This window comes from Centruroides vittatus, unplaced genomic scaffold (assembly GCF_030686945.1).
Source record: "Centruroides vittatus isolate TY-2023 unplaced genomic scaffold, ASM3068694v2 contig_926, whole genome shotgun sequence".
Lineage (NCBI taxonomy): Eukaryota > Metazoa > Arthropoda > Arachnida > Scorpiones > Buthidae > Centruroides > Centruroides vittatus.
Window position 1 is genome coordinate 1,233,573 of NW_027122612.1, and position 27,917 is coordinate 1,261,489.

General features: G+C 33.1%; 2 protein-coding genes across 3 annotated transcripts in view; both read left to right on the top strand.

The window, feature by feature from the left end:
• The first annotated feature begins 306 nt into the window (after nt 1-306).
• Nucleotides 307-9,969, top strand: LOC136984655 (protein wntless homolog). Its single transcript, XM_067281731.1, has 12 exons — nt 307-553; nt 772-1,068; nt 1,581-1,702; nt 2,078-2,245; nt 3,622-3,758; nt 4,713-4,753; nt 5,817-5,956; nt 6,042-6,139; nt 6,211-6,274; nt 6,487-6,627; nt 6,724-6,807; nt 9,797-9,969. The coding sequence occupies exons 1-12, from the start codon at nt 439-441 to the stop codon at nt 9,929-9,931; spliced, it is 1,542 nt and encodes a 513-aa protein (XP_067137832.1). The 5' UTR covers nt 307-438; the 3' UTR covers nt 9,932-9,969.
• Nucleotides 9,970-14,285: 4,316 nt separating this feature from the next.
• The window catches only part of LOC136984693 (protein wntless-like), a 42,830-nt gene continuing 29,198 nt past the window's right edge, over nt 14,286-27,917 (top strand). For both annotated transcript variants that reach the window (XM_067281770.1, XM_067281771.1), the window contains exons 1-2: nt 14,286-14,476; nt 24,182-24,493. In XM_067281770.1, coding sequence (XP_067137871.1) covers nt 14,371-14,476; nt 24,182-24,493 — 418 coding nt within the window. In that variant the 5' untranslated portion in view covers nt 14,286-14,370. The remainder of the gene's footprint in view (nt 14,477-24,181; nt 24,494-27,917) is intronic.

Sequence of the window (27,917 nt, forward strand, 5' to 3'; positions counted from 1 at the left end):
AAAAATCCAGCAACGAGTTGCTTAACTTTCCCAGCAACATTTAAATCTGCATGTGTGGCTCCATCTGTTATGATATTTTATAAGCTTAGTAAAGCAGTATATAATAAAATTAATTTTTAGAAGTTGCTTTCATTTTCTTTTAAAATGATACCGAATACAGAATTCGGTTCAAAATAATTAATAACTTGTCATCAAAATTTTACAATAAATAATTCAAGTGATGCAGTAAATTATTCATAAATGACGTCAAGATACGCTGTAACAGAATCCGAATCCGTTTAAACAGCGTATTAAATAATTCTAATAATTTGAATTTCAGATATTTTACGTAATTTGCTGGAGAATTGTTGCTATAACGAAAGTTTCTTTCGAACATATTGAAAATTTAAATTCAAATTTTTATTCTGAAGCTCGACATCGTAATTATTAATATTTTAAATGGGGTTTACTGACTGTACCTTTCTAATAAATTCTAGTAAACGGTCATTTGCTACATTCATCTCAGTACTTGTGTTATGCCAGTTAACATTGTTTTTCCTTGCTGGATGGATTGGTAATTTCTTTTTGTTCTTATTTATTGGTTTATATATTAATGTTCGTTTATATTAATACAAACTATTTTATAATATAAGATAATACGATTATTTATTCTCGTTAAATAGTTTTTATTGTTGTTGTAAATGGTCTCGAGAGAAGTAGTAAATTTTGAGAATGATTGATAGAAACCGAAAATTATTTTAATTTTTATTTATTTATTTTTGTATGTTTTAGTTCCATTCTATTTTGAAACAAATGCAATTATGGCCGAAAAATGTATAAATAACGAATTTACGAATAAGGAAAAAAATGATTTGAATGCTTGGCATGTCATCAGAAGTCACAATAAAAACTCTTCTAATTGCAATAACAGTATAAGAATTACAAGAACAAATGAATTTATATTGTTTGATAATGTCATGTTTGGTGCCCATATTCATCTAATGAAAAAAGCATCTGGATGGTTTCTAAATTCAGATGTAACAATTCTTGTATCTCCAGAGGTTACATATAAGATTTATGATCATCCCGGTAAGTTATATATGATTTACTTACGATTTTAATGAATATTAAATCTTTAGCATCACGATTAATTAATATAAAAGAAAAGTGCTTCTAATCAATAAAAATATAAAAAAATATTAAACTATTTTTATAAAATAGAAATATTTTAGAATAATAAATGAATTTTGCTAAATAATTATACAATTTTAGAACAGTTTTAATTGTCTGGATAATTATTTTGTAATAAGTTTGAATTGTCTAACCAAAATTGGTAACCAAAATCATCTTTATAACAAGATGAATAAGAAATTTTAAAGTAGAAAGAATAGATTAGTACTGTAATTATTAATCTATTCTTTAACCTGTGAGCCATATATTGACTTATAAATCAAAAGCATCATACAGAGAACGTCAAACATTCTTTACTTTTTAAAAAATACCACAGTGATAAAGAAGAAAAAAGGAAATTTATTCATATTTTCTCATTTAGATATAATTATAATATTTACAATTGCCAAATTAAATTCTTCTCTTTTTAGTACAGTATCTGAAACTAAATATTACGATAAAATTAAAATGTAGTAAAAATAAGCAAATTTATTTTGCAAATGTGACCGAACAGAAAAGCTTTGTATGTCATTTAGATTCTGAAAATCATAAAGTAAGTTTTTACATAATTTATATTACATAATAATACATAAATATATTTTTTATACAAATATAAATGTTTCATAATCTATAAAAATTATATTTGTCTACCTAAAAAATAATATGTAATGAATGTGGGATAATTATAATTTATATAAAAATATTAAATAAAATGTGGAATATTTTTATTTGTGTTTAGTCTGTAATGCTTACTTAAGTTTATACATATTTTAATTCTGTAATGTAAGTTTTTTTTTTTTGAATTTAAATGTGACATTGTTTTATTGTCTTTTTCTTATTTCAATATTTAGGATTTCGATTGTGTAAAAACAGAATCATTAGTAATTTATTAAACTTGAATTAAAATTGTCTTGAATATTTTTTCCAGATTTTTAAGAACAGTCTTCCTTTGTACAAATGCGAACCCTTATTTATTTTTGAACTTTCCAATTTTCATTATAATTATTGTTTACTCAACGTTTATTTTCCAATAAATTTAATGGATAAAATTAATTTAGATCTTACGGTTGAACATTTTAAAAACCTGAAAATTACGGTAAGTTTACAATTTATAATAACTGTGTTTATTGCTTTTAATGCATCGACGCTATTTCGGCAGAAAGACATAACCACAAATTTCCCATATTTGAGTTTTGAGTTTTTCATCCCTTATGGAAAATATTGTGTATCGTCCAGTCCAAGACGTATTTAACAATGTGTTCTTTTACACGAACACTTTTTAATTTTATTTAATGTAAAGAAAAAACCGTTATATAGGATGGGAAAAAAATCACTTAACACCCCTGCTATTTAATATAGAATGTACCCAAAGAATGTATATTTATCGCATTATGTAACGTGCATAACTCTGTAACCGTTCGAAATGGGTCAATAAAATCTTTCAGCAATCAATTTCTTGTGAAATTCTGACCCTAAATGACGTGTCACATGACCCCTTCTCATTTACAGTTTTGGAATTGCATTCATTATGGCCGTCATCAAGATGGCGGCCTTGCGTGTAACACATCAATCTGTTTCCCCCTTGGTCTAATGTGTTTCTGACATGAGCGAATTAACTTTGGGTACATTCTATATTCTGAAGCAGAGGTGTTAAGTGACTTTCTTTTCCACTCTGTACATTCACAAAAATTGACAGCAACAAATATCACCTTCACCTTTTCATTAAGTTAGGCTTTGTTACAAATATAGGGCTAATTTATTGAAAAATTTTCAGACGGTTTTTGGCTTCTGCTAAATTTTGCTAAAAATTTTGACAAATGTGCGTTACGTCTTTGTGCCAAAAAAATCGTTGGTTTGTTGACATTTCGTTAAGATAATCTTAACAAATTAATGTAATATATCAACTTATTTGTAAATATTTGAATAACTTTTGTGTATGCGTGGGTGTTGGCGACTATTTCGTTTAATATCTCAGGATGGGGTAAAGATAAAGAAACGATTTTGACACGGTAGCTTGAATAGCATTGATACTATAAATTTTGGTGGGTTAAAGGTCGAGGGGATGATGAGTTAGAGGGAGTCAAGTCTCGAGAGGCGTCGAACTTAATGAAGATTTTACTCGTTATTAGCATTTATTAATACAATTATTATTATTAAACTTTTCATTATCCACAAAATTAATCTTTTTGTCATTTTATAATAATTAATAATATAAAATGTTTATAATAAAATCTCATAACAGATAGCGCCACAGGCAATGTTATTTATTATGATTAATAATATAAAAGTTATTTTTTAAATAAAATCTCATAACAGCCGGAAAAGTTATGTAATTTGTTCCTGGAGTTTTTATTCTTACTTTTGTTAGAGTTTAACTTTAAAAATTTGCAATAAAAGTTACACTATGAAAAATTATTGAATTATTATCAAAATGAGAAATTAATAACTTGATAATTTTTTTAATTTTTGTAGACTGTAACTCATAATGAAAAGTTTCTTCAATTTTTCCTGTGTTTGAAATTATTCTGCTTAGTATTAATAATCATAATTACAGTGTATTACACACATTTTATAAAACAAGCAAAAAGATCATCAGTTCTTCTTGAAAGGTTTGAAACCATCTTAAAATTTATTTAATGTAGTTAGAAAATATTGTGTAACATTAAATTTTTGGTAAAACAATATTTCTCTTTTTTGAAATTTGGAAATATTAAATCCATATATACATATTTTTATTTATCTGTATATAAATCATTTCTGTGAGTTTTTAAAAATTTTAATAAATAAAGTATTATTATTCATTAACATCTAAATTCGGTTTATATTCCCATTTAAAATGGGTGTCCCTATGTTCTCTGTTATAATAACGCAATGCTATATATTAAATACCGTTTCCATAAAGTCAAATACGTAATTCTAAATTGTTTCTTGTAATATTAACGTTACTTTTAAATAAAGGAGTTAAAGGAGTTATAATCAACCTGTGATATTTCACTTAACAAATAAATTTAATGAGTTAAATGGTTCATTCAAGATTTCAGATAAGAAAACTTATGAAATCTTGAAAGGAGAGAGGATTCAGAAAGATTTGGCATTTATTTATAAATTCTTTAAAATAAGTTTTTCGGTTAAAGATCAAAATGCACAATTATCAGAAAGAAGATCGTTTTTGCCCGACACGTTCTCAATTTTAGTAGTGTCTTGCCCCTGTACATCATACTTTTCCTGTTAACGATGAAGTCATGCCGGTCATGTATCTAACTCCGTTTAGGAGAAAATTTTTGGAGTGATTTCCGGCATAAATCGAAAGTTCGCTTATAGTTAATTAAGACCTCCTGCCCCTAGGCTTTCCATATCTGGTCTTGACTTTCATCTAACACTGTTCTCAACATTAAGGAGGAACAGACGGACGGACAGACGATAGTGAGAATTTATAGGTTTACAATTTTTGAAAATTGCAGCTCAATTAAACATTAATGAATTTTATAGCGAAAATTCATTTATTCTTAATTGAAATATTGTTTATAATATTTTCAGAAAGTTAATTTGAATTTATTTTTCAGGATGCTGTGTTATCTTTCTATTTTGTTAATTTTACAAAACAGTAAGTATTTAAATGTTTACATTTGAGTTTAATCTTATTGTCCTAATGAACTATCAAAACCACCTTCTGTTGCTGAGAAACGTTTTATTAAACAAACACAAACGCCTTTTCAACCTAATGCAATAGGCCAGGAGTGGCCAACTTTTGTGCACATAAGATCTACTTTTTATCGTAAAAATGTGTCGCGATCGACTTGTTGTCATAGGCATAGTCTAAGTGGGGAGGGGGAAGTGTGAAATACATACTATGTTTATACACTGTTTCAGTACGAAGTGCACTCACTGCTTATGAGTCAAGTCATAACTGCATGCATACACTTGCGTTCGGTTACAAATATAATACATTAAGTCAAGACATCGCTAGCGATCGACCAAAATTGGCTTGGCGATCGACCGGTCGATCGCGATCGACTTGTTGGCCACCCCTGCAATAGGCCATCTTCAGGTATAACCGAATTCGAATGCCTTTTCAAAATGGAACATTTTAACGAAAAAACGTTCGAACTCTCATACTTATATTTAAATCAGATAAATTAACAATTAAATAAAAGATAAAATATTTTAAACAAAGTCAAAATAATATAAATAATAAAATAAAATAAATAAAAGGCATCAAAATATACGGACAGGTGCAGACTAAGAATTCTTTTACTTTAATTTTTATTTTATGTAGAATTTCCATGCATTAGGTAGTCCATCTGCATCCCTGGAGTTTATGCAACCATCTTTTAATTTACTTTTATAAATTTTAATTTTTCTTGGCTCAATGCTAACGAAGGTTAATTTATAGCTTTGAGGATACTCGCTTCATTTCATTTAACTATGAGATCCTGTACTTGAGCCATACTGGACAAAACCGTGTTGCAGTGCCCCTTTTCAATATCATACTTATGCTCTTTGAGCCTAATTGCCAGATTCCTTCATGTGATCCCAACACAGCTCTTCATTATTCCTAACTGCTGATTGGCACAAATACTGTACTGTACATAAATAGAACAATAATATACGTTGTAATATTTAATGTTTTTAATTATTCATTAAAAACTTATATTTATTTTATTTAGTTCCAATGGAATATTTGCAACATTGGTTTGAATTTCCTTCCATCAATGCATTCATATTAATTTTTACAGAACTACGAAAAACTTTATTTTATTGTATGTTGTTTTATTATTGGATTATGTACTGCAATGAATGTCAAATGGTAATTATAACTTATGTTAAATATCTATTTATGTTTCACCTATAGAATGTTTATTTAGACTTAGAGAACAATTTTTTCCTTCTAGATTGAAAAAGAATATCAACATTTGAAAAAATATAACAAAACCATTATTATTATTTTCATAATGTGTTTTACTATAGTGATATTTAATTCTTATAAAAAGTGAGCTATGTTACTAATATTTTACTAAAATTTTAAATTATATTTAAATAATACATTTTTATATTTTATAGAAATATTCATCAAGAAAATCCTTTGAGAAATGTTTGGTTGGTTGAATCAAGAACTAAACTATTTGTATCCTTAGATAATTTGTAATTAATTATATTGAAATTGTATAAATAAGTAAAATCCTGTATTATTGTGATATCAAGAATGCTTATCTGAAACATTAATGCAACAAGCATTAATGTTTTCTTGCTAGACTGATTAATTACAACAGTTAAAATCCATGGCCTACACAATGCTAAATTTGATATGAATATTAATAACTTAAGTCATTTATCCAGCTTATATTTACTTTTATAACTATGATTTGTTCAGCTTTGTACATTATCTATTTATGTAAGATAGCTTATCATGTTTCTGAAAATATAAAATTTAAATGGATGAAACATCATACTGAATGTCCAGATCAAATATGTTTTGAGGTAAATTCTTTAACTTAAATATATACAGTATATATAAACTTTTTTAATTAAAACTTTCTGAAAATTTAATTCTTATACTATTTTCATTCATTTCAGAAGAGGATTTATCGTTTTCGAATTATTATGGGAATAACATTATTATGTGCAATATTAACCACCGTTTATTTCATTATCAACCAAGTAATTAACATATAATATGTTCATTAATATTGTTAATATTGAAGAGAAAATTTTACTTAGAATTATCTAAATTTATTAAAATGCCAGAAAGACGAATATACTACTGGTACTAATGATTAATAATGAAAATGCATATATAAAATGAAAAACAAGCACAAAAATAATTCCGAGTATTATTAATATGCTCTTTTTATACTATAGAAATGCAATTAAACCCAAAGATTATATAAATGTTACTGTCTGTCCTTCCGTAATCGCGAGAACGAAGTTAGATGAAAGTCAAGACCAGATATGGAGCAGGAGGCTCCGATTAACTACTGTATATATGAACTTTCAGTCTAGACCAGAAGTCACGTTATTTCAATTCAAAAATTTTTCCCTGAAAGGAGTTAGGAGTTGATCGGCACGACTCTATCGCTAGCAGGAAAAGTATAATATACAGGAGTACGTCACTACTAATTTGAGGTGGAGAGCATATAATTTAAATTAAATGAATTAAAGATATGATTAAAAATTGCATCCTGGCATTGTGACGAATAAATAGTTGCTTGTGATAATTTTTTCAATTAGCCATTCTAGCTTCGTTTTCTAAATATATAAATGAGAATGTTTGTTTGTTTGTTCGCTATGCACGCCTAGGCCTTTCGGCCAATTGCTACAAAACTCAGAAGTTACGTTCAAATGCTTGCAACTTAGATCATTTCGTACATCTCACCCAAAATATCAATTGCATTTCTATAAATCAATTAATTTTTATTTACATTCGATTATCTGAGTTACACGTAGCGCCATCTATTGGCAAAAAAGTTATCAAAGTAATTAAGTAAATATAATTCTTACAAAAAAGGACATATTTTAAAAATATATTACTAACCTTAAGAGTAGTGTTTTGCCCCTGTATATCCTACTTTTCCTATTAGCAATAGAGTCGTGCCAGTTATGTATCTAACTCCATTCAGGACAAAATATTTCAATTGAATTAACATGACTTTCGGTTTCTATTGGAAGTTTGGATATATTTAGTCGGGACGTCCTGTCCCTGAGCTTTCCATATCTGGTCGCGAATTTCATCTATCTCCGTTCTCGAGATTAGGGAAAGACAGCAGACAGATGATAGTAAATTTATAGATCTACAATTTTTTCAAATTGCAGCTAAATAATTACCCTTCAGTAACCGAATGACTAGTAGCCGGTCATGAGTTCGCGCATTGACAACAGACTTGCCACGTTCAGTTTTCTGGGTTTTCTTTGCATTAGTAACTCCTAAATAGGGGACAGCCTTACATAAGTCTTCCCGAAATGCATCTTCCTTGGCAGATTGCTGTGTCGCGTTGTCATAACCAAATAAACCAAACCAATTCTAATAATTTTCTAAAAACGCGATATTCAGGTGGACATACTTAGTTACCACGAAACTGAACACCTCGCCCCTCCTCTGATTTTATCTTTCCTTATTAACTCATAAACTCATTGCCTCAAACTTCCTTCACTGGTACTGCTTAAAGATATTTTAACGTTTAGCCAAATTAATGTACAGTACGTTACAACGATTTTAAGGCACAAAGCTAGAAGTCTATTTCTGTGCCAATGTTTATTTTTCCTATTTATTATCACGGTGACATTGCTTCATACAAAACTTCCTGTAGTTATAGTCTGTGTAATGTGCACTTTATTCACATATTGTCAAATCTGCTTCCACTTTTTTTATACCACAATTTTCAAAACTTTCTTTTACTAAAATGTTTTTGCTAAACTTTACTTTTTCAACCTGGTTTCACCAGTTTTTTATGGGATCACATAAAAGCAAAGATTCTTGCATTTTTTACAGGATTTTTTTTATTTAAAAAAGTCTTATATCAAGTCTTTTGGACGTTAAAGTTAGCAACTTTCATTACGTGCTGGCCATCACAACCTATCCAACACGGATCGCTTTTCAAATATTAATAGTAGACCAGTATTAATGAGTAATCGTTGATTATCCTCGCTTCTGGGAGAAGATCGACTACTTTTGGTCGAATTAACTTCAACCCCCTTCAATCCTATTCTGCCTATCGGACCCAGCGGTATGGTGGCATTCGAATATGAAAATTGCATAATACGAGATTATCGACCAGCACAAAATATGTTTTAAGTGGTTTTCCAGGTTGCTGAGTTTAAATATTTGGCCCGTCTTTTGGGAAATTTGATTCGTTGGTAGATTACCATTTGATATTCGGCAGTGAATGAAACAGTTTGTTAGAACTAACATTAGAAAAAATACGATATCTTAAAAATTTAATATATCGTATTTTCAATTGGTGTCTATTTGAACGTTGAATTTGTGCCATTTTGTACTATCCGAGTATCGAGATGAACGTGACAATGGTAGGCTAAAATAACTAAATTCTTTCTATGGTTTTCATTTTAATGTTTGTTATATTATAGTATTTGATTTATACAACTACAAAGGTTATCTTAGGTAAGGGATTATCATATCGAGTGACCAATCTAACACATTATTAATTAAAAATTCTTTATTCCCCTACTGTACACAATTTTAAAAAATTTATAAATGTGTACAGATTTTTATAGTGTTAGATTGTTCACTTGGTGTGATAAACCCTTACGTAAGATAACCTGATAGTATTTGATTTACATAATTATAAATATAATATAAAAGAAGGGTTAGAAGTACGAAATAATCTTAATGTTTGTTTTTATTTTTTGTCTCGGCAACTGTGGGCTTACCTGCTAGTTTTTATTATTTAAACAAATGCTTCACTGACGTTCTGTACTGTATATAGAAGCTCAGAGTATGCTTTTATTTTTGGCAAAAAAATTAATATGTACACATGTTAAAATAAAGTGTCTTTTGTTAATTTAATTATACTAAACGTGTGATATAATCAGAATTAGTAACATAACATCATATTTTTAAAATTTATGTTAAAATATAAATAAAATAATGAATAATTTAAGTAAATTGATCTTTCTTTTAATTAAATTTTAGATTGTGGAAGGATATTGGAAATGGAATAAGATTCATTTGCAGCATGTATCAACCTTTTTTATTGGAGTTTATGGAATGTGGAATCTTTATATTTTCATGCAGATGTTTTTATATTCCAAATATGTTGTTTTTTAATAGACACCTATGACAAAAGTTTTCAAAATAATAAAAATTAATATATGAAATTTTTTAAGACTGTAATTTCGTATCAACAGTTTGCTGCGGTATAAAGGCCTACTCCTCACTTCCAAACACTTTCTACTATGCCGATTAGAACCAATATAGTGTCGCGGTATTAAAGTATCCGGGCAGACATTTTAAAGTATGTCGAAATGTCCGGCGGACACTTTAGCATGGGAGTTAATATGTCCGATCTTGTGTAAATGTATCCGCCCTGGAAAAGTAGCTTTGGTTTTGGAACAAAACGTTTAGTCTATACAGTATGAAGTCAAACATAGTAATGGTTTACGAAATTGGTCACGAAATTATACTTTTTATAAAGTATAATTTCGTGAGTGGAGAGAAAAACAAAGTAGACTTGTGGTTTTGTTAAATTTGATTCGCAAAAGAGCCAATCTTAAACTGTTCTCAGCTGTAAAAAAAAAACATCAAAACAAGTAAACAAATAGGAAGATAGCCACTCACATTCAGGTCAGGAGGACGTAAAAATAAGCATCTCCTAATGACAAAAAATCTTTCTCATTGGCTAGAAACTGACTCCAAAATCAATAACAACAACAACAACAACAAAGAAAAAAACATTGAAATTTGGAAAAGGTCGGAGAAAATAACACACAGAACACTAAAATCTCAGATATTGGGCAAGCCCGCTGAGGATAGAGAAAGGTTATATTCCTCCGGAAAGGACTCTTAGGTACGAGTTAGGTCTGAGATCGGATAAAAAGTGCAGACAGAGCCAATCCACGGCCCAGAAATTCTCAAGGAGACATCCGATTTCCGATCGTTTCAGACTATCCAAGATCGTTATTGTGTTAAGCTGTGTACATTTCTTGTAAATAAATTGTATATACATAATTGACTTGAGCGTAGAGGTGTATTTCCAATGAACCTGCATTTCTAACATCTCGATTCAATAAATCGGCTTAAGGAAACGGAAGTTACAGAGGAATCTTTCTGGAGCTGAAAGAGCAGTCTTTTTAAGGAGCTGATTAAACGTGATAGAATAGTGGAGTATTTAACAGATGAAACATGTCCATCTTGTGTCAGTGATAACGAAAAGAGAATATCAAATTCTAGGCTAATAGTTCATCTTAAAAAATAACAGACTATTATGTCACATTCACGATTGTAAGCATTGCAAATTAATTGCATTAGTAAAATATAGTACATTGGTTAGACAATTGTTTATAAATAATAAAGATTTAAATGCAATTATGTTTAATTTAAGTTAACGTTTTTTTTAAACAAAACTTTTTTACAAATCTAAAGTTAATATTTTATGATAGAATATTTACAGTACATTTCCAATCCTTTCTTCCCTAGTAATTTTTTGGGGGTGGTCCATCTTGGGTATGTCGGACCTCGTCTTTTATCACCCGGCCACCTGTTTCTGGTCTTGGCCTAACCCACGATGGGCTTGAAGATGGAATGAGTAAAAGAAGAAGCAAAATAGCGATTAATTAATTGATTTTCAACGTGAGTGTCATCATATTGAAATCGCTTATCCGTATTTTTCCGAATCTCATATTCTATGTGTGAGATAAGCCGGGGTTCCCCTTTGACCAGTTATTTGGCGACGGGTCGGTAAGACCGATCTCGTTATCTGTGGATGGCTTTCGAGGAAGGGTCGAGAGGATTGTGAGATCCGTTTGACGTCGGGACTGACACCAGTTAAATAATGCTAGGTTCGGCTAGACCCGCAATGGGATGGTAAAGAACGAAGTGTAAGGTTGCCAACAGGAGTGGAAATATGTCAAGATGTCGAGGGGTCGCAAAGGATTCGAATGTGGGCGATCGGCACTGAGACAGACTCTACGGTTACAAGAAACTATTTAATTTAACACGAAAGACGCTTACAAGATTTCCGCGATATTGGAAGTTCTAATCGGCGGCAGCCTTAAGGACTTCCTATCCTTTTCAAGATAGTCCCAAATGAAGGAGTGTCCCTAGTCCGCGAATGACAGTTTCCTCGATGTCTCGACGACTCCCGATCGATGCTGTCGATTCCCGGTGTTGGAAAGATGTCGATCCGAGGTCGGGAGACATAGACGAAGATGGGCACGAGACTTACACACACAACAATTGATCCGACACTGGAAAATTTCGGTAAAGAAGCCGTCACGTCCTTGAATTCCCGGGATTTTATTAATTTCCGTCCTCGACTGCCAATTCTAATTGGTGGCTTTTCCTCGTTCTCACTTTCTAAGTGGTTGACCACTCGTTACTATGCTTAATGAGATCTCAACTTAGATGGCGGAGAGGTCAAAATCGAAGTTTAATACGATCCCCAACCAGAGATGATCGATGGACTTACATTCTTCTATTGTTTAAAAGTTCGCGTCGCGTTTTCATAGAAAATCTATTTCTAACTTCTTTATTTTTCTTTAAAAAGTTATTTTAACGCGAATTTTAGTGAGGATTCGGACCTGTCCAGAGCCTCACAGAAGCATGACATATCCAGAAGGGATCACATAGATTTATAGAAAAATTCCCAGAGTTTTTTCACAGCTTGGATTCAATTTTAGTTTCCCCAGTGCGGTAGGATAACTTTTTACCGTTTCGGCTATCCGGCAGGCCCAATCCATCTGGTAGAATTTGGATTGACGACCGGATGGCCGAACGGTCAAACCTACCGCTTTGGGGGACTCAGGAGCGAATCCGGATGGGTCGAAAAATCCCCAGGAATTTTTCGGGGCCGGCTGGTAAGGGACGGAGGCTGGATATGTCGGCCTTCTAAATTGACATTTTGGGCTTTTTTTTTTTTTTTTTTTAACTCTTTTCGCCCTGTGAGCACTAAGAGGGCCTCTTTTAGTAGGCCCATTATGGGTTCGGCCAGGCCCACAATGGGGCGACCGGGTGGTGAAGGACGGGGCCCGACATATCCGAACGGACCACCCCCCGAAAAATTCCTGGGGATTATTCGACCCGTTCGGATTCGATCCCGGGTCCCCCAGAGCGGTGGGCTGCCACCTTTACCGCTCGGCCATCCGGCCGTCGACATTTTGGGCTTGGCCGAACCCATAATTGGCTTGCTTAAAGATGCCCTCTTAGTACCCACAGGGCCGGCCGGATGGCCGAGCGGTTTTTTTTTTTTTTTTTTTTTTTTAACTCTTTCCGCCCTGTGGGCACTAAGAGGGCCTCTTTTAGTAGGCCCATTATGGGTTCGGCCAGGCCCACAATGGGGCGACCGGGTGGTGAGGGACGGGGCCCGACATATCCGAACGGACCACCCCCCGAAAAATTCCTGGGGATTATTCGACCCGTTCGGATTCGATCCCGGGTCCCCCAGAGCGGTGGGCTGCCACCTTTACCGCTCGGCCATCTGGCCGTCGACATTTTGGGCTTGGCCGAACCCATAATTGGCTTGCTTAAAGATGCCCTCTTAGTACCCACAGGGCCGGCCGGATGGCCGAGCGGTTTTTTTTTTTTTTTTTTTTTTTTTTAACTCTTTCCGCCCTGTGGGCACTAAGAGGGCCTCTTTTAGTAGGCCCATTATGGGTTCGGCCAGGCCCACAATGGGGCGACCGGGTGGTGAGGGACGGGGCCCGACATATCCGAACGGACCACCCCCCGAAAAATTCCTGGGGATTATTCGACCCGTTCGGATTCGATCCCGGGTCCCCCAGAGCGGTGGGCTGCCACCTTTACCGCTCGGCCATCCGGCCGTCGACATTTTGGGCTTGGCCGAACCCATAATTGGCTTGCTTAAAGATGCCCTCTTAGTACCCACAGGGCCGGCCGGATGGCCGAGCGGTTTTTTTTTTTTTTTTTTTTTTTTTAAACTCTTTCCGCCCTGTGGGCACTAAGAGGGCCTCTTTTAGTAGGCCCATTATGGGTTCGGCCAGGCCCACAATGGGGCGACCGGGTGGTGAGGGACGGGGCCCGACATATCCGAACGGACCACCCCCCGAAAAATTCCTGGGATTATTCGACCCGTTCGGATTCGATCCCGGGTCCCCCAGAGCGGTGGGCTGCCACCTTTACCGCTCGGCCATCCGGCCGTCGACATTTTGGGCTTGGCCGAACCCATAATTGGCTTGCTTAAAGATGCCCTCTTAGTGCCCACAGGGCGGAAAGAGTTAAAAAAAAAAAGTAACCACAGGGCGAAAAGAGTTTTAAAAGAAAAAAAATTTCGATTTTATTTATGATAATGATTTTTAAATATATCTTATTATTGATATTAATAAATATTTTGCAATAATAATTAACTAGATTTAAATATTTGAAACGAAGACGAAAATTTTATTATTATTTTTTTTTTTCTATTTTCTATTCGACAATTCATATATATGCTGCAGAGGACGCGCCGTTCTCTATTGCCCATCGGCTTCAGCATGAGTAGTTGACAATCCCGTTATTGTGACAAGTCTCGTTGTGTTAAAAAGAAAGTGAAAATGGCGGGAACTATATTAGAGAACTTAAGCGGTAAAAAACTAGCTGTTTTGGTCAGCTTCATTTTAATATGCCAAGTGATCTGTTTTCTCATAGGTGGATGCATCGGTGAGTACAAAACATTGCTTTTATCGTCATCAAATATCAAAATAAAATGCTTATATACACGAGATCGCACTTTAAAAATAAAAATAAAAGTGTATGCATTGAAAGAAAATGTCTTGATGCATATTTGAAATATGCATTGCTTATCAGTTTCACTATTTTGAAATTGATTAATTTACAGTCATAATAATAAGCACGTGTTTACCAATAAAGTCATTTTATCTGCTATTATTTAGGTAAAATTTTGAAAAATCAAAAGATTTTTCTTTATCACTTAAAATCTCGGGTTAAAATTCTTAAACCAGACGTAGTAAAGATTGATGTAAAGGATAAAAATAATCTCATATCTGTCTGATAGGAATGACCTTCATATTTCATATTATTATTATACAAATCTAATTTTCATGTCTATTAAATGTTATGTTTTTAATTCTGAATACTTGCAGACAAAAGTTTAAATGTCAACTACCAGAATATCTATTATCTTAGAACAGGTTTTGATTCATTGCCTAAGGTGTTAGTGTTTAAACATGTTGTCTTTTGTTAAAGTTAATTTAATTTTTATTTAACTGAGGTAAACTTTCCTTTGTTTAGAAAACATCAAAGATTTTCTTATATTTTGATCCATAAGTTTTCAAAAATAAATTTAATAATAATAATAATAACACTTTTATCTAACAGTGGAAATATTTACAATTAAAAAATACTATACTAAAATGTTTACAAATAAAAATGGTATATTTGTTTAGATTTTAGATTACTAAAATTCAATTTGATATGGCAAATAGATAAATTATTTTTAGAATAATATTGATAATCAATAATTTATTAATAATATACAAAATATTAAAATCTTCATCTTTTATTCAAAATGCATCCACTGTCTAGGATAATTTCAAAAGTATTTCAGACACTAGATACAGTAAATTCCATAGTGATTATTAGGAAAATCTGGTAACTACATTTGTTTTAGATTATTTAGTAAATTAAATTAAATATAAACATTAAACTGAGAGTACTTGGATAATTGGATAATTTTTTAAACTTTCCGATTCTTTAAAATGTCTTGAATAAAATAATAAAAAATACAAGTATTATTATTTCAACATTAAAGATTGATTTTCTTTATTCTTGACAGAAATTTGTTTTTTTCATAAAATGAACCCATTCCAAAGTCAATTTTTTTAAAACTTAAATAGCTGTTATGAATCATATTTTTTATGTAAATTTTTGTTGTTTGTTGGTTTCCCCCCTTCAAATGATCAAAAATGTATGATGATAAATATATGTACACTACATGTTATAAATAAATTAAATGTTTTAATTAACTCTTTAAGCTCTGAAAATTACTTCTTTCTATGTACCTAGAGATGAATTTGTTTTTACTCCTCAGGCTACAAGGAGAATTTGCATAGCAAAAAGTCTAACGATATCCCCTTTGGCAGTTTTGGAATGGATTAAGCCGATTATGGCAAATTTTGTGTTTAAAGAGTTAATGTCTTACAACTGACAGTAGTTTTAATTGATCTGTTTCTATAAATAATCTGAATAAGTTAAAGGCAATTAAATGGTAATTTTCAGCAAATTTTCATATTTGATGATATGAAAAGATTTAAGTAATGCAAATTTAGTAATTATTGTTGATTATCCTCATCATGCATAGTATTCATTACAAAGTTTTTTCTCTCAGATTTTCCTAATCAATATACATACACATCATATTTCAATTAGAAAACTATATAAATAACTAGCAGACCTGACCACGTGTTGTTGTGGCTCAAAATGTATCTACAAGATATTATAAATGTATAACACTTCCCCGTGGGGGAATTTCAAAAAATCCCTTCTTAGTGTACATTCTCTTGACGTACCCTATTAAAACGCAATTAAAAACCGCATGTAAAATAGTATAATAGAAGCCGAGTTCTTCATGGTAAGCCTTAATCCTGTCTATCTCCCCCCAGTGGGGGGAATTTTGACATGTATCTATATATATAAAAATGAATGTATGTCTGTGTGTGTGTGTGTGTGTGTGTGTGTGTGTGTGTGTGTGTGTGTGTGTGTGTTTGTCCTTCATGCACTACCACACCATTTATCCGATTGCCATGAAACTTCGGGAAGTTGTTTAATACACTCCCACGAAGGTTTCTGTCACATGTGAAGACCACCATTTCCCCCCTTTCAAAAATATATTTATATATGGATTAAGGCTTTTATGTCTAACAGATGGCGCTAACTTCCGACGACCTAAGTTTGCTTTTCTGTGAGGCATTATGCTTTTCTGTGAGAATGGACTAAAGCAGATCATTTTCTATCCATCTATATAAATAAAATATAACGTTCGTTTGTTCCTACCAATTCCTTTGAAATTTTGACACAACGTTGCATTCGAATACGCACGTGTTTTTATATAATATACATGTCGAAATTCCCCCCACTGAAGGGGAGATGGACAGGATTATGGCTTACCGTGAAGCTTTTATTATACTATTTTATATGCGTTTTTGATTACGTTTTAATAGGTTACGTCAACAGAATATACACTAAAAAGGGATTTTTCGATATTTCCCAGCGGGGAGAGGGACAGGATTAAGGCTTACTGTGAAGCACTCAGCTTCTATTTATACTATTTTACATGCGGTTTTTTGCGTTTTTAATTGCGTTTTAATAGGGTAAGTCAACAGAATATACACTAAAAAGGGATTTTTCGATATTCCCCAGCGGGGAAAGGGACAGGATTAAGGCTTACCGTGAAGAACTCGGCTTCTATTTATACTATTTTACATGCGGTTTTTTGCGTTTTTAATTGCGTTTTAATAGGTGACGTCAACAGAATATACACTAAAAAGGGATTTTTCGATATTCCCCAGCGGGGAAAGGGACAGGATTAAGGCTTACCGTGAAGAACTCGGCTTCTATTTATACTATTTTACATGCGGTTTTTTGCGTTTTTAATTGCGTTTTAATAGGTGACGTCAACAGAATATACACTAAAAAAGGGATTTTTCGATATTCTCCAGCGGGAAAAGGACAGAATTAAGGCTTACCGTGAAGAACTCGGCTTCTATTTATACTATTTTACATGCGGTTTTTGGCGTTTTTAATTGCGTTTTAATAGGGTAAGTCAACAGAATATACACTAAAAAGGGATTTTTCGATATTCTCCAGCGGGAAAAAGGACAGAATTAAGGCTTACCGTGAAGAACTCGGCTTCTATTTATACTATTTTACATGCGGTTTTTTGCGTTTTTAATTGCGTTTTAATAGGTGACGTCAACAGAATATACACTAAAAAGGGATTTTTCGATATTCTCCAGCGGGAAAAAGGACAGAATCAAGGCTTACCGTGAAGAACTCGGCTTCTATTTATACTATTTTACATGCGGTTTTTGGCGTTTTTAATTGCGTTTTAATAGGGTAAGTCAACAGAATATACACTAAAAAGGGATTTTTCGATATTCTCCAGCGGGAAAAAGGACAGAATTAAGGCTTACCGTGAAGAACTCGGCTTCTATTTATACTATTTTACATGCGGTTTTTTGCGTTTTTAATTGCGTTTTAATAGGTGACGTCAACAGAATATACACTAAAAAAGGGATTTTTCGATATTCTCCAGCGGGAAAAAGGACAGAATTAAGGCTTACCGTGAAGAACTCGGCTTCTATTTATACTATTTTACATGCGGTTTTTTGCGTTTTTAATTGCGTTTTAATAGGTGACGTCAACAGAATATACACTAAAAAGGGATTTTTCGATATTCCCCAGCGGGGAAAGGGACAGGATTAAGGCTTACCGTGAAGAACTCGGCTTCTATTTATACTATTTTACATGCGGTTTTTTGCGTTTTTAATTGCGTTTTAATAGGTGACGTCAACAGAATATACACTAAAAAGGGATTTTTCGATATTCCCCAGCGGGGAAAGGGACAGGATTAAGGCTTACCGTGAAGAACTCGGCTTCTATTTATACTATTTTACTTGCGGTTTTTTGCGTTTTTAATTGCGTTTTAATAGGTGACGTCAACAGAATATACACTGAAAAGGGATTTTTTGAAATTCCCCCCATGGGGGAAGTGTTACACATTTATAATAGACAGTGGCGTGCTGTGACATTTGATGACAGGGAAGCTGTGTTTCTGTAAGAAGCCGACTTCCAGGGGCAATCAGTTAATTGCGCGTCAGTGATGGTCTAGGGCAGTGGTTCTTAACCTTTTTATACTCGCGGCCCACCAAATATTTCATAATTTTTTTGTGACCCCCGTTTTTTAATAATAATTTATATTTGATAATTTATCTATAATAAATTGATTTTTTTATTATTGCTTTATTTTTATATAATAAATGTAAATCATAACTTTATTATTTCATTATCTATTTAAATAACATTCAAACTTCACAATTAAACATGAAAACTCATTAATTTTTAACAGAAAATAAAATAAGAAACATGTCGATAAATCGATCCAATGTCGATGCTAAAACTAAACTAAAACTAAAACGCCCACTTGTCGTAAGGATTTTGCGTAACTTTTGCAAAAATATTTAAATTTTCAAAGCCTACTACAGCTCAGAATCAGTCCGGGTTATAAAGTTGGACTCCGTACGCGTGTGTCGCTTCTACCAGCTAAACCGGGTGAGGTTTTTTTTTTTTTTTTTGTTTAACTCTTCCCGCCCTGTGGGCACTAAGAGGGCCTCTTTTAGTAGGCCCATTATGGGTTCGGCCAGGCCCACAATGGGGCGACCGGGTGGTGAGGGACGGGGCCCGACATATCCGAACGGACCACCCCCCGAAAAATTCCTGGGGATTATTCGACCCGTTCGGATTCGATCCCGGGTCCCCCAGAGCGGTAGGCTGCTACCTTTACCGCTCGGCCATCCGGCCGTCAACCGGGTGAGGTTGGTGCTCTGTAAACAGCATGTGCTAATGCCTATATAATCTAACTGATTAGAAACTGACCCAGTTTCGACATTCCTTCCGCCACCGAATTATTCGAATATACAATAGCAATCTTATTGTTTTTTTTCCACATGTAGTATAGAAATTTGTAAAAGATACATAATGCAGTTATAATAAAATATTCATTTTAATTAATTCAAAGTACGTTAAAATATAAAAATTTATATTTTATAAAATACAAGGAGAGGTCATTGGAAGGTGGAATCGGCGCTTCCATCGCTTCCAATGACGGCACGCCACTGATAATAGATACATTTTAAGCCACAACAACGCGTGGCCGGGTCAGCTAGTATTATATAAAAACACATGCATATTTGAATGCAACGTTGTGTCAAAATTTCAAAGGAATCGGTAGGAACAAACGTTATATTTTATTTATATAGATAGATAGAAAATGATCTGCTTTAGTCCATTTTCACAGAAAAGCATAATGCCTCACAGAAAAGCAAACTTAGGTCATCGGAGTTAGTGCCATCTGTTGGACATAAAAGCCTTAATCCATATATAAAGATATTTTTGGAAGGGGGGAAATGGTGGTCTTCACATATGCCAGAAACCTTTGCAGGAATGTATTAAACAACTTCCTGAAGTGTCATGGCAATCGGATAAATGGTGTGGTAATGCATGAAGGACAGACTGACAGACCGACAGACATACATTCGTTTTTATATATATATATAGATTACAAAATTTATAAATATTTAAAAATGTGTCAAAATAATTTAACCTGAACAAAATAGAAATACTTTTTAATATAACTATAATTTGTAATCAATGATAATTGTGGGAAGCTATTTATAGACAAGAAGGGAAAGTTATGAAATTTTAATTTAACTAAAAAGATGTATAAACAGCATAAGTTATTTGAATTTGGAAATGAAGCATTCTACACTATACTAGAGTATGAAGATTAACAGAGTTTATAATTGTAGATCAAACTTTGTCTATTGTTTTAGAAAATTGAATGATGCTCAATGATAAAAAATGAACATCTATTATTTAATCTAACTTTTGTATCATTTTCTTAAACACAAGATAATCAGTAAGTAATATAAAAAAAAACCTTAAATCCAATAAAAATAGAATGTTTTTGATCATGTTAAATAGCTATCTTCAGGTTCAATAATGGAATTAATGAATAGAAGAGGAGGTATTTTTGAAATTAGAAACATTTGAAAATTACAAATTTACATGCACAGGAGCCTAAAATATATTAAATAAAACATAGAAAATAGGAGTAAATAATCAATAAGAAAAATATTAAATACAAAATGAAATAATAAATAATTACACTGATATATACAAATATTGTGTGTAAAAACATAAATACTGTATAGCAAAATGGTAATAAAAAAAACCGTAAAACTTAATAACATTCTCCAGACATGTGACACAACTGCTGAATCTTTAAAGTTAATTGTGGTCTCTTTCTTATTAGCTTTATAAATATTTTTTATGTTAGACAAAGGGCAATATGGTAGGCAATGAATTGCATGACTTCTTCCAACTGAATCTTACATTTCCTATTCTATCCTCTTATCCCTGGTCTCACATTATTGCCATTCCCAAAAACACTCAAAAACTTGAAGTGCCTTGAACTACTTGGTATCAGAAATTTCCACTTACATCCAGCAATAAGAAGGCTTTAAAGGCCATAGAAACCATACAACTGGTGTCAGTTAGGCCATTCTTTGCCCCCACATTATTAACTGCACCATCAAGAAGACAATGATCGTCATCAGAACAAAACAAATTATTCAGTATTTCAGGACTGTTTTGCAACAAAACAACAAAGAGTTATTTATGCTTATTTGTTATGCACTGTATATTCTGAATTTTATAGGAATGGAAATGTAAATATCTTTGAAACAATTTGGCTTCACAAGTTACTGTCATAGCATGTTTCATAATGGTTCTTTTTGGACTTTGGGCTGACTGCATTTAACATTTGAATGGTATTTTAATTTGTATGAACACACCTAGTTTCACCTGGTGGTTTTGTGTCAACAACAGAATCTTCTCAAAATTTTGATAATGTAAGATCAGTGTTGGAAGATAGTGCATAGCATTGCATCGATTGAATTGCCTATGAAACTCTTTCTGAGTAGCTGTTATAGACTGTGCTGGTTCAATCTGTGCAAGATCATATTGTTCAACAGTAACAACATAGTTATACACAAGTGAGGTAAACTCCATGGGAAACCTAGCTCCAAGAAGAAGACTATCATGTGGTACTTTACCATGTCAAGTGGTGCTGTCAATCTATAGTGCTAGAAATTCCCATTTCAAATTTTTCAGATGTTTTTGTTCCACTCTGTACTATTGCATAATCAACACCAACAATCTGTCTTTAATTTTTGAAAACATTCAGAATAAATTGATCAATCTTCAGTGCAGTTAAATACGATGTCTGGTTTTAAAAACTGATTGATGCTTGTTATTTTAAATAAATTAGAAAATTGGAAGGGAGATGGATTCTTACTGAAACCATTATGTTATTGTTATGCTATATCACCATTATCCTAAAATAATTTTCCAATGCATTTTGATTTAGTCTATTGGTTAGAAGATATAGTAAATTATACTTAAAAGGGGATGACATGATGTTGGGGTTAATCATTTTGATAAAACTTGGTGAGGATATACTGCATTCCTAATGACTGGCATGTGCCAAGCAGTATGGCACACTACTCAAAATTAAACAAGAAAATTGAGATTGAAAATTGCTTAATCACTTAAAACCTTCAGCATTTCCATCATTTGTGGAGGGACTGGTAGCTCAGTGAGGCATGCCAGTTTTCTAATCAAGAAGTTAACGTTTCAATCTCAGTATCCTTTTTTTTTCCTTCTTGCCAAAGTCAACTAGCTAGACCTAGAGATAAACTTTCCCAAAAATGAGTTGATAACACACATTTATCATAAACCAACTCATAAGCCCTTTTTTATACCCTCCAACTCAATAGATTTCTTACAATATAAAACTGCAGCATTTAGGGCTCTTATTAAGCATGCCTTCACCCATTGTTTCCATATGTTAGACACTATACAAGAATTAGAACATATTAAACATGTCATGGTAACTCATGGATATAACATTTCACTAATCACCAAGCTTGCCTGCACCTTTGAAAGAAAAATAGCCACAGGGTGTCATTAAACACACAAACAAGAAAGTGCATCATCCTTGATTACAAACCACAACTCCACTGATTATACACAAAATAGCTAGAGATTTAAATCTGGATCCTACATACTTATTCAGTGGATGTCACGCCAATACTTCTACTGACTCAAGAGAAAAATTCACACAAAGGACGCACATGTGTGCCTTAACACCCTCTGCTTATTCTGCATGTTAAGGTACATGCGCGTCGTTGTTACACATATTTCAAATTTAAGTTTTAAGTTTTCTTGTTCTAAATGTTGTTATGTTCCAAACAGCTAATGCTGTTCTTATTTCAATTTAAAAATCTGTTTGAAATCAGTTCGATTCCGTTTCTGCCTGAGGATGATGCCCATTACTGCGTTGAATTGCTTACAGGAAAATAAAATGTTCCTTAATGTCTTTTTGTGTGAACTTTTTTTATAATTGTAGCCTCAATGTATTTAGGTTATTCATAACTGGAAATACTTTCAACAAATACATGCTCCAGGGGTTATACAGGATCTCCTTATACAATTTAAAATTTAACAAATACCTTGCCTACACTATTGGCTCCACGTATAGATTTGTAGATGCCAGAACAAAAGACCATAAGCAAACTACCTCATTGTGCTGGCCCAGTTTGTGTCCTCCATTGGGAGGAAGCTAGACTAATGCATAAGATTTTTGATTGAAATAAACTAGTATCATTGAAGTTATGGAAATTTATAAGGCCACTCTCAAAGAACATTGTATTAATAATGATAAAATTTCTTTACCAATGGCAATTTATATTATTCCTATCATTCTGGAGCTTTTGTATATATATGTATCTATAAAATATTAATAGAATAATTTAAAAATTTTATCCTGCATCAGAGCACATATGGAATGTTCCATTTTTGAAAGTTTTGTAACTTGTCACGGGACCCCCAAGCAGTAGGCTGCCACCTTGACTGCTTGGCCATCTGTGTGCTGGAATATATACAAGTGGTGTTTTTGCTTTTGAGTTCAAATGTCACCTCTCTATTGGTGAGGAGTCAAGAAGTTCAGAAAGTGATGGAGAGAATTCCATTTCAATAGGCCTATATATAATTTTTTTAAATGCACTTCACTGTATGCAATGTTCATATAATTATAACAAATTTGAGTATATAACAAGATATTCTAGGAATTTTTGAATTTTGTTTATAATTTAGAACCTGAAGATGGCTACATTTTTAAATACTTAGTGTACTGTACATAAAATATTTATTTTAGCAGCAGGTGCTGTCTAGCGGTCGTGGCTGTTTGTGCGAATTTTTTTGCTCTCTTATGATTTGACTCATTATTGTTATTTTTTTGGAAAATGACAATAATTTCAAAATGTACTTTCAATAAAACACATGTATTTTACTGAAAGTAGCAAAAGTGCTAAATTTGTATTTTTGATATGTCATTTACCACTAAAATATTTAATATAAACCTGAATTTAGGAAAAAATGTTTCAAATAAACTTGTAATTCTCAAATATTATTTAATAATACATTTTTTATTTATACTTTTTCAGTTTGTGTTTTAATTAATATTTTCTGAAAATATTTGATTTATTTTATTTTTTTACTCTCTAGCACCTTCACCTTCTAATGCAGATATGGTTCTCAGTACAAAATGTGTCCTGGATAAACCTATTAATCCTGGAGAATATGATGATGTATGGCATATTCCTCGTGGTAAAAATGGAGTACCCATTAACTGTAACAAAATAGAAGAATTGGATGATCCAAAAATAATAAGAAACCACGTTTCTCCAAATCAAATAGTTTTTGCAGTTCAAGTTCCTTTAGCTAAAGAATCTGTTCAGTTAGATTATTCAAGATGGATGCAAAATCTGATAGCAGTTCTTCATCCAGATATAGTTCACAAAAAGTACAATCCACTTTGTAAGTAATTTTTATGAAAATTTATAGTTATATTTTCTTTTATATTAATAATTTGTAGAAAAATTTATTTAATTCATTTATTGGAACACAATTTTTGCAGTGTAATTTAATTTTATAAAAAAAAAATAGCTCTATGAATTAGTTATAAATTATTAGAAATTATATTGGATTATTATTCACTGAAATTTATGTAATAGTTTTTTTCAAAGCCACGTTCATTTACAGGTACTCTTTCGCATAGGGATATACATTTTGAGCATTTTTTGCCCTCTTTAGTTCAATTTCTTAATAAGTTCCTACTTAACATCATATTCAATATGGTATTTTTCATTGCATTGTTATTATCTTCTCAAATAAAAAAGACGATTCTAAATTATATATATATGTTTTTTCATTAAAATGGTAGATTTCTCAACAATTTAAATTAGTATCATAAGAATGGAAGAGAATTTAATTAGAACTACAGTCAAACTTCTATATTATGAACTATATAGCAAATTTCTCTGTATAATGAATGTTTGCATTGTACATTGCTCTTTCAGCCAAAAATATACGTAAAATTACTTTTAAATAATGAAGTCAAATTTCTATATAATGAATTTTTTTAATTTGTAAAGACTGTTGATCATTAAAAGTCAATTGCTCCATTTGGGTTGAGTTAAAATTTAGGTATTAGTTTGTAAACCCTTTGTAAAACTGCAGCCCAGGTGTAAGAAATACTGCTCATTAACTTTTAAAACCATCATATAATCTGCCCCCACATGGTTACCAGCTGTAAAGAAGGGAGAGAGAGATTACCTGTCAATGAGTGCATTTGGACCTAAATGATTTACAATTAACAAATGTTTTAGGGTTACAGTATATATTTGTTAAAATAAATCAATTTATACCGTATTATACAGTATTTCTTAGTAATGCTGTAACTTATAGTTAACATGTTTTTATTGAAAAAAATTACTGTACTGTATAAATTTTTGGATGACCTATTCACTTCATAATACTGTACTGTACAGTATAATTGATTAATTTTGTGCCGATTTTGCTTATGCTGCTTTCTCTGGGAATGCATCCATGTTGTAAAATCAGACAACCTGTACACTGACTAAATGTTGATATCAGTAACTTTTTTATTGTGTACAGTACAGATTTAAATACTTTTTATTTAGTCTTTGAAAATTTACAGTGATATTAAGTACAAAGACAAATATTTACAGAGGTATAGCAGATTTGTGCTAAACGATGAAGTGATCAAGGTAGAGTGATTTTACATAAGTTATAGGAAATGTTTGTGAGACATGGGCTCGAAGCCAGCCAGTAGAGCGTGTGTTTTGCGGAACATGGGCTCATGTGTCAGTCAAATAAGAGGTGTGATTACATGGGCATGTGGGCCAGGAGAGCAGTTAGCGTGAGAGGTGATTGTTATAAATCTCGTGACTAAAGTGTATGGCATCGCTTATCATCAGTTTTGCCAAAATACCAGCATAGTTCTTTGAGATTCCGAGTCGTTGCACAACCGTGGTGTTTTGATGGTCATAACCTCCAACAGATCCCACAATGAAGGCATCAAGGAGGGTGTCATAACCAAGGCTGCGATAATGGTTAGCTAGTTCTTTATATTTGGTGATTTTTTGATTCCTAGCAAGCGAAAAGGCATCTGGTCTGTTTTCAAAAGATATTGCAATGTCCACTATGATCGCTGTCTTTGCTGAGTGATTTAGAAGTACAAAGCCTGGTCGACAATTCTGGTCAAAGTTTAGGATTCACTGGTTGGGGTACACTTCACAGTTGTCTTTGTTGGTTGCGTTGATTAGCTGCTGGAGAATCACATTATGTCGTTGGGTAATTTTGACCATGTTGGGATGGCAATGATTTAAAACATGTGCCAGTGTCTCTCTAGAATGCATACTCTGATGGCATCTGGTGGTAGCATTGCCAGAATGTTTGTGCAGTGGGACTAATTCAACCTTTCCCTATGGATAAATCTCCAGTTGGCAAAGCTGGTGTAGCACCCGTTTCCTAGGAAGTGATTGTTAGCAGGATGGTTGGCCAACTGGTAAAAAGGCTTCCCCTGGTCAGGCTTCTTCAGTTTGTTTTGCAGAAGTCTTTGTTGAAAGAGGCTGGTTAAGATCTTTGAGCAGAATGTGACACTGACGATGCTGTGTTCTGTATGGATGGCAGGGATAGAACCTGCGGCTGACCATGTGATGTTAATGTGCTGTCGCAGTCTTCTGGTTGCCATCCTGAGCGTGGTCCAGTGCAATAAGATATCCGTGGGCTCAGTCCCAAACTCATTCTGCAATGAACTGTTAAGGTATGTGTATATGTCGTCCAGATCTGGAGGGCACCAAATTCTTTTTTCTACGACTTCACGCAGAGTGTCAAGGTCTGATGACGACTCCTGGATCTCTAGAATTAAATAGATGACACACGTGATTAATTTGTGTGTTATCCGTCAGTACGCTGCATGGGACCTCATTGGCTCTTCCATGAGCACTTGCCCATTATGGTAGATTCTTTGGCACTTGCCCATTATGGTAGATTCATCCATTTTTTGATGTGTCAGTCGACCAGATGAAGAGATTTCTTTGGCATACAGCCTGTGGTCAAGTGGAACGTTAACTTCAGCAGGATGAAAGTAGTGACAGAGTCCAGCTTCTGCCAAGGCGCTAGGGGCAATTTGTCTAGGAGTTTCAATTTGTCGAGGATGTTATCAATTGTCTTTGGGTTTGTCTGGTGGTGAGAGAAGTCTATTGGCACTCTAAGGTGTAGGTAACACTCAGTCTCCTTCAGCACAAGTAGAGGCGCGTCATCCAGGCAAAAGGTGTTGCTGCCAGTGGAGTACTGTTTATCTAAAATGGCAAGAGTTGCACACTTACCTGGCTTAAAGTTGAGCCCGGCCCATTTGGACCAACTAGAGATGGTGTCCAACTGTGCCTGCAATTCTTCGGGGTGGAGCTAGCAAGTACTAGGACATCCGCATAAGCTAGTATGTCGAGCTTGGTGCTGTGAATATTGAAGCCATGGTCTATGTTCTGAATTGTGCAGATTGCTGTTTCTATTGTGCTATCAAAAAGCAGAGAGCTGATAGGACAGCCTTGCTTTATGCCAGCACCAATAGGGATTGTGTCTGTGTATCCACTTGATGTTCTAATTCTTGTAGAGTTTTTCAATAACGAGTCTTGACCATGTCCAAGCCCTCTGACGAAGCAGTCTTACTTGTCCAAATGGCTGAGATGAGTCATACCTAAATCATTTTACAGTATTAAATGCTATGTCAAGTTCAAAGAAACTTTTCTAAATTTGTCTATCAGAGTTCTCAGAAATATTAAAATTGAAAAGTTGCTTTTCACTTCCTATTTCAACTTTAGGTTTGAAAGTGGACAGTTTTATACTGTAGTATAAAAATGTCAAAGCATTACTAAAA

Excerpts from the sequence above, each read along its gene's own strand:
- LOC136984655 (XM_067281731.1), top strand. The coding sequence starts at position 439 with ATGGGGTTTACTGACTGTACCTTTCTAATAAATTCTAGTAAACGGTCA. Across the intron at positions 1,703-2,077 it reads TAGATTCTGAAAATCATAAA|ATTTTTAAGAACAGTCTTCC; the intron begins GTAAGTTTTTAC and ends TATTTTTTCCAG. Across the intron at positions 3,759-4,712 it reads TCATCAGTTCTTCTTGAAAG|GATGCTGTGTTATCTTTCTA; the intron begins GTTTGAAACCAT and ends TTTATTTTTCAG.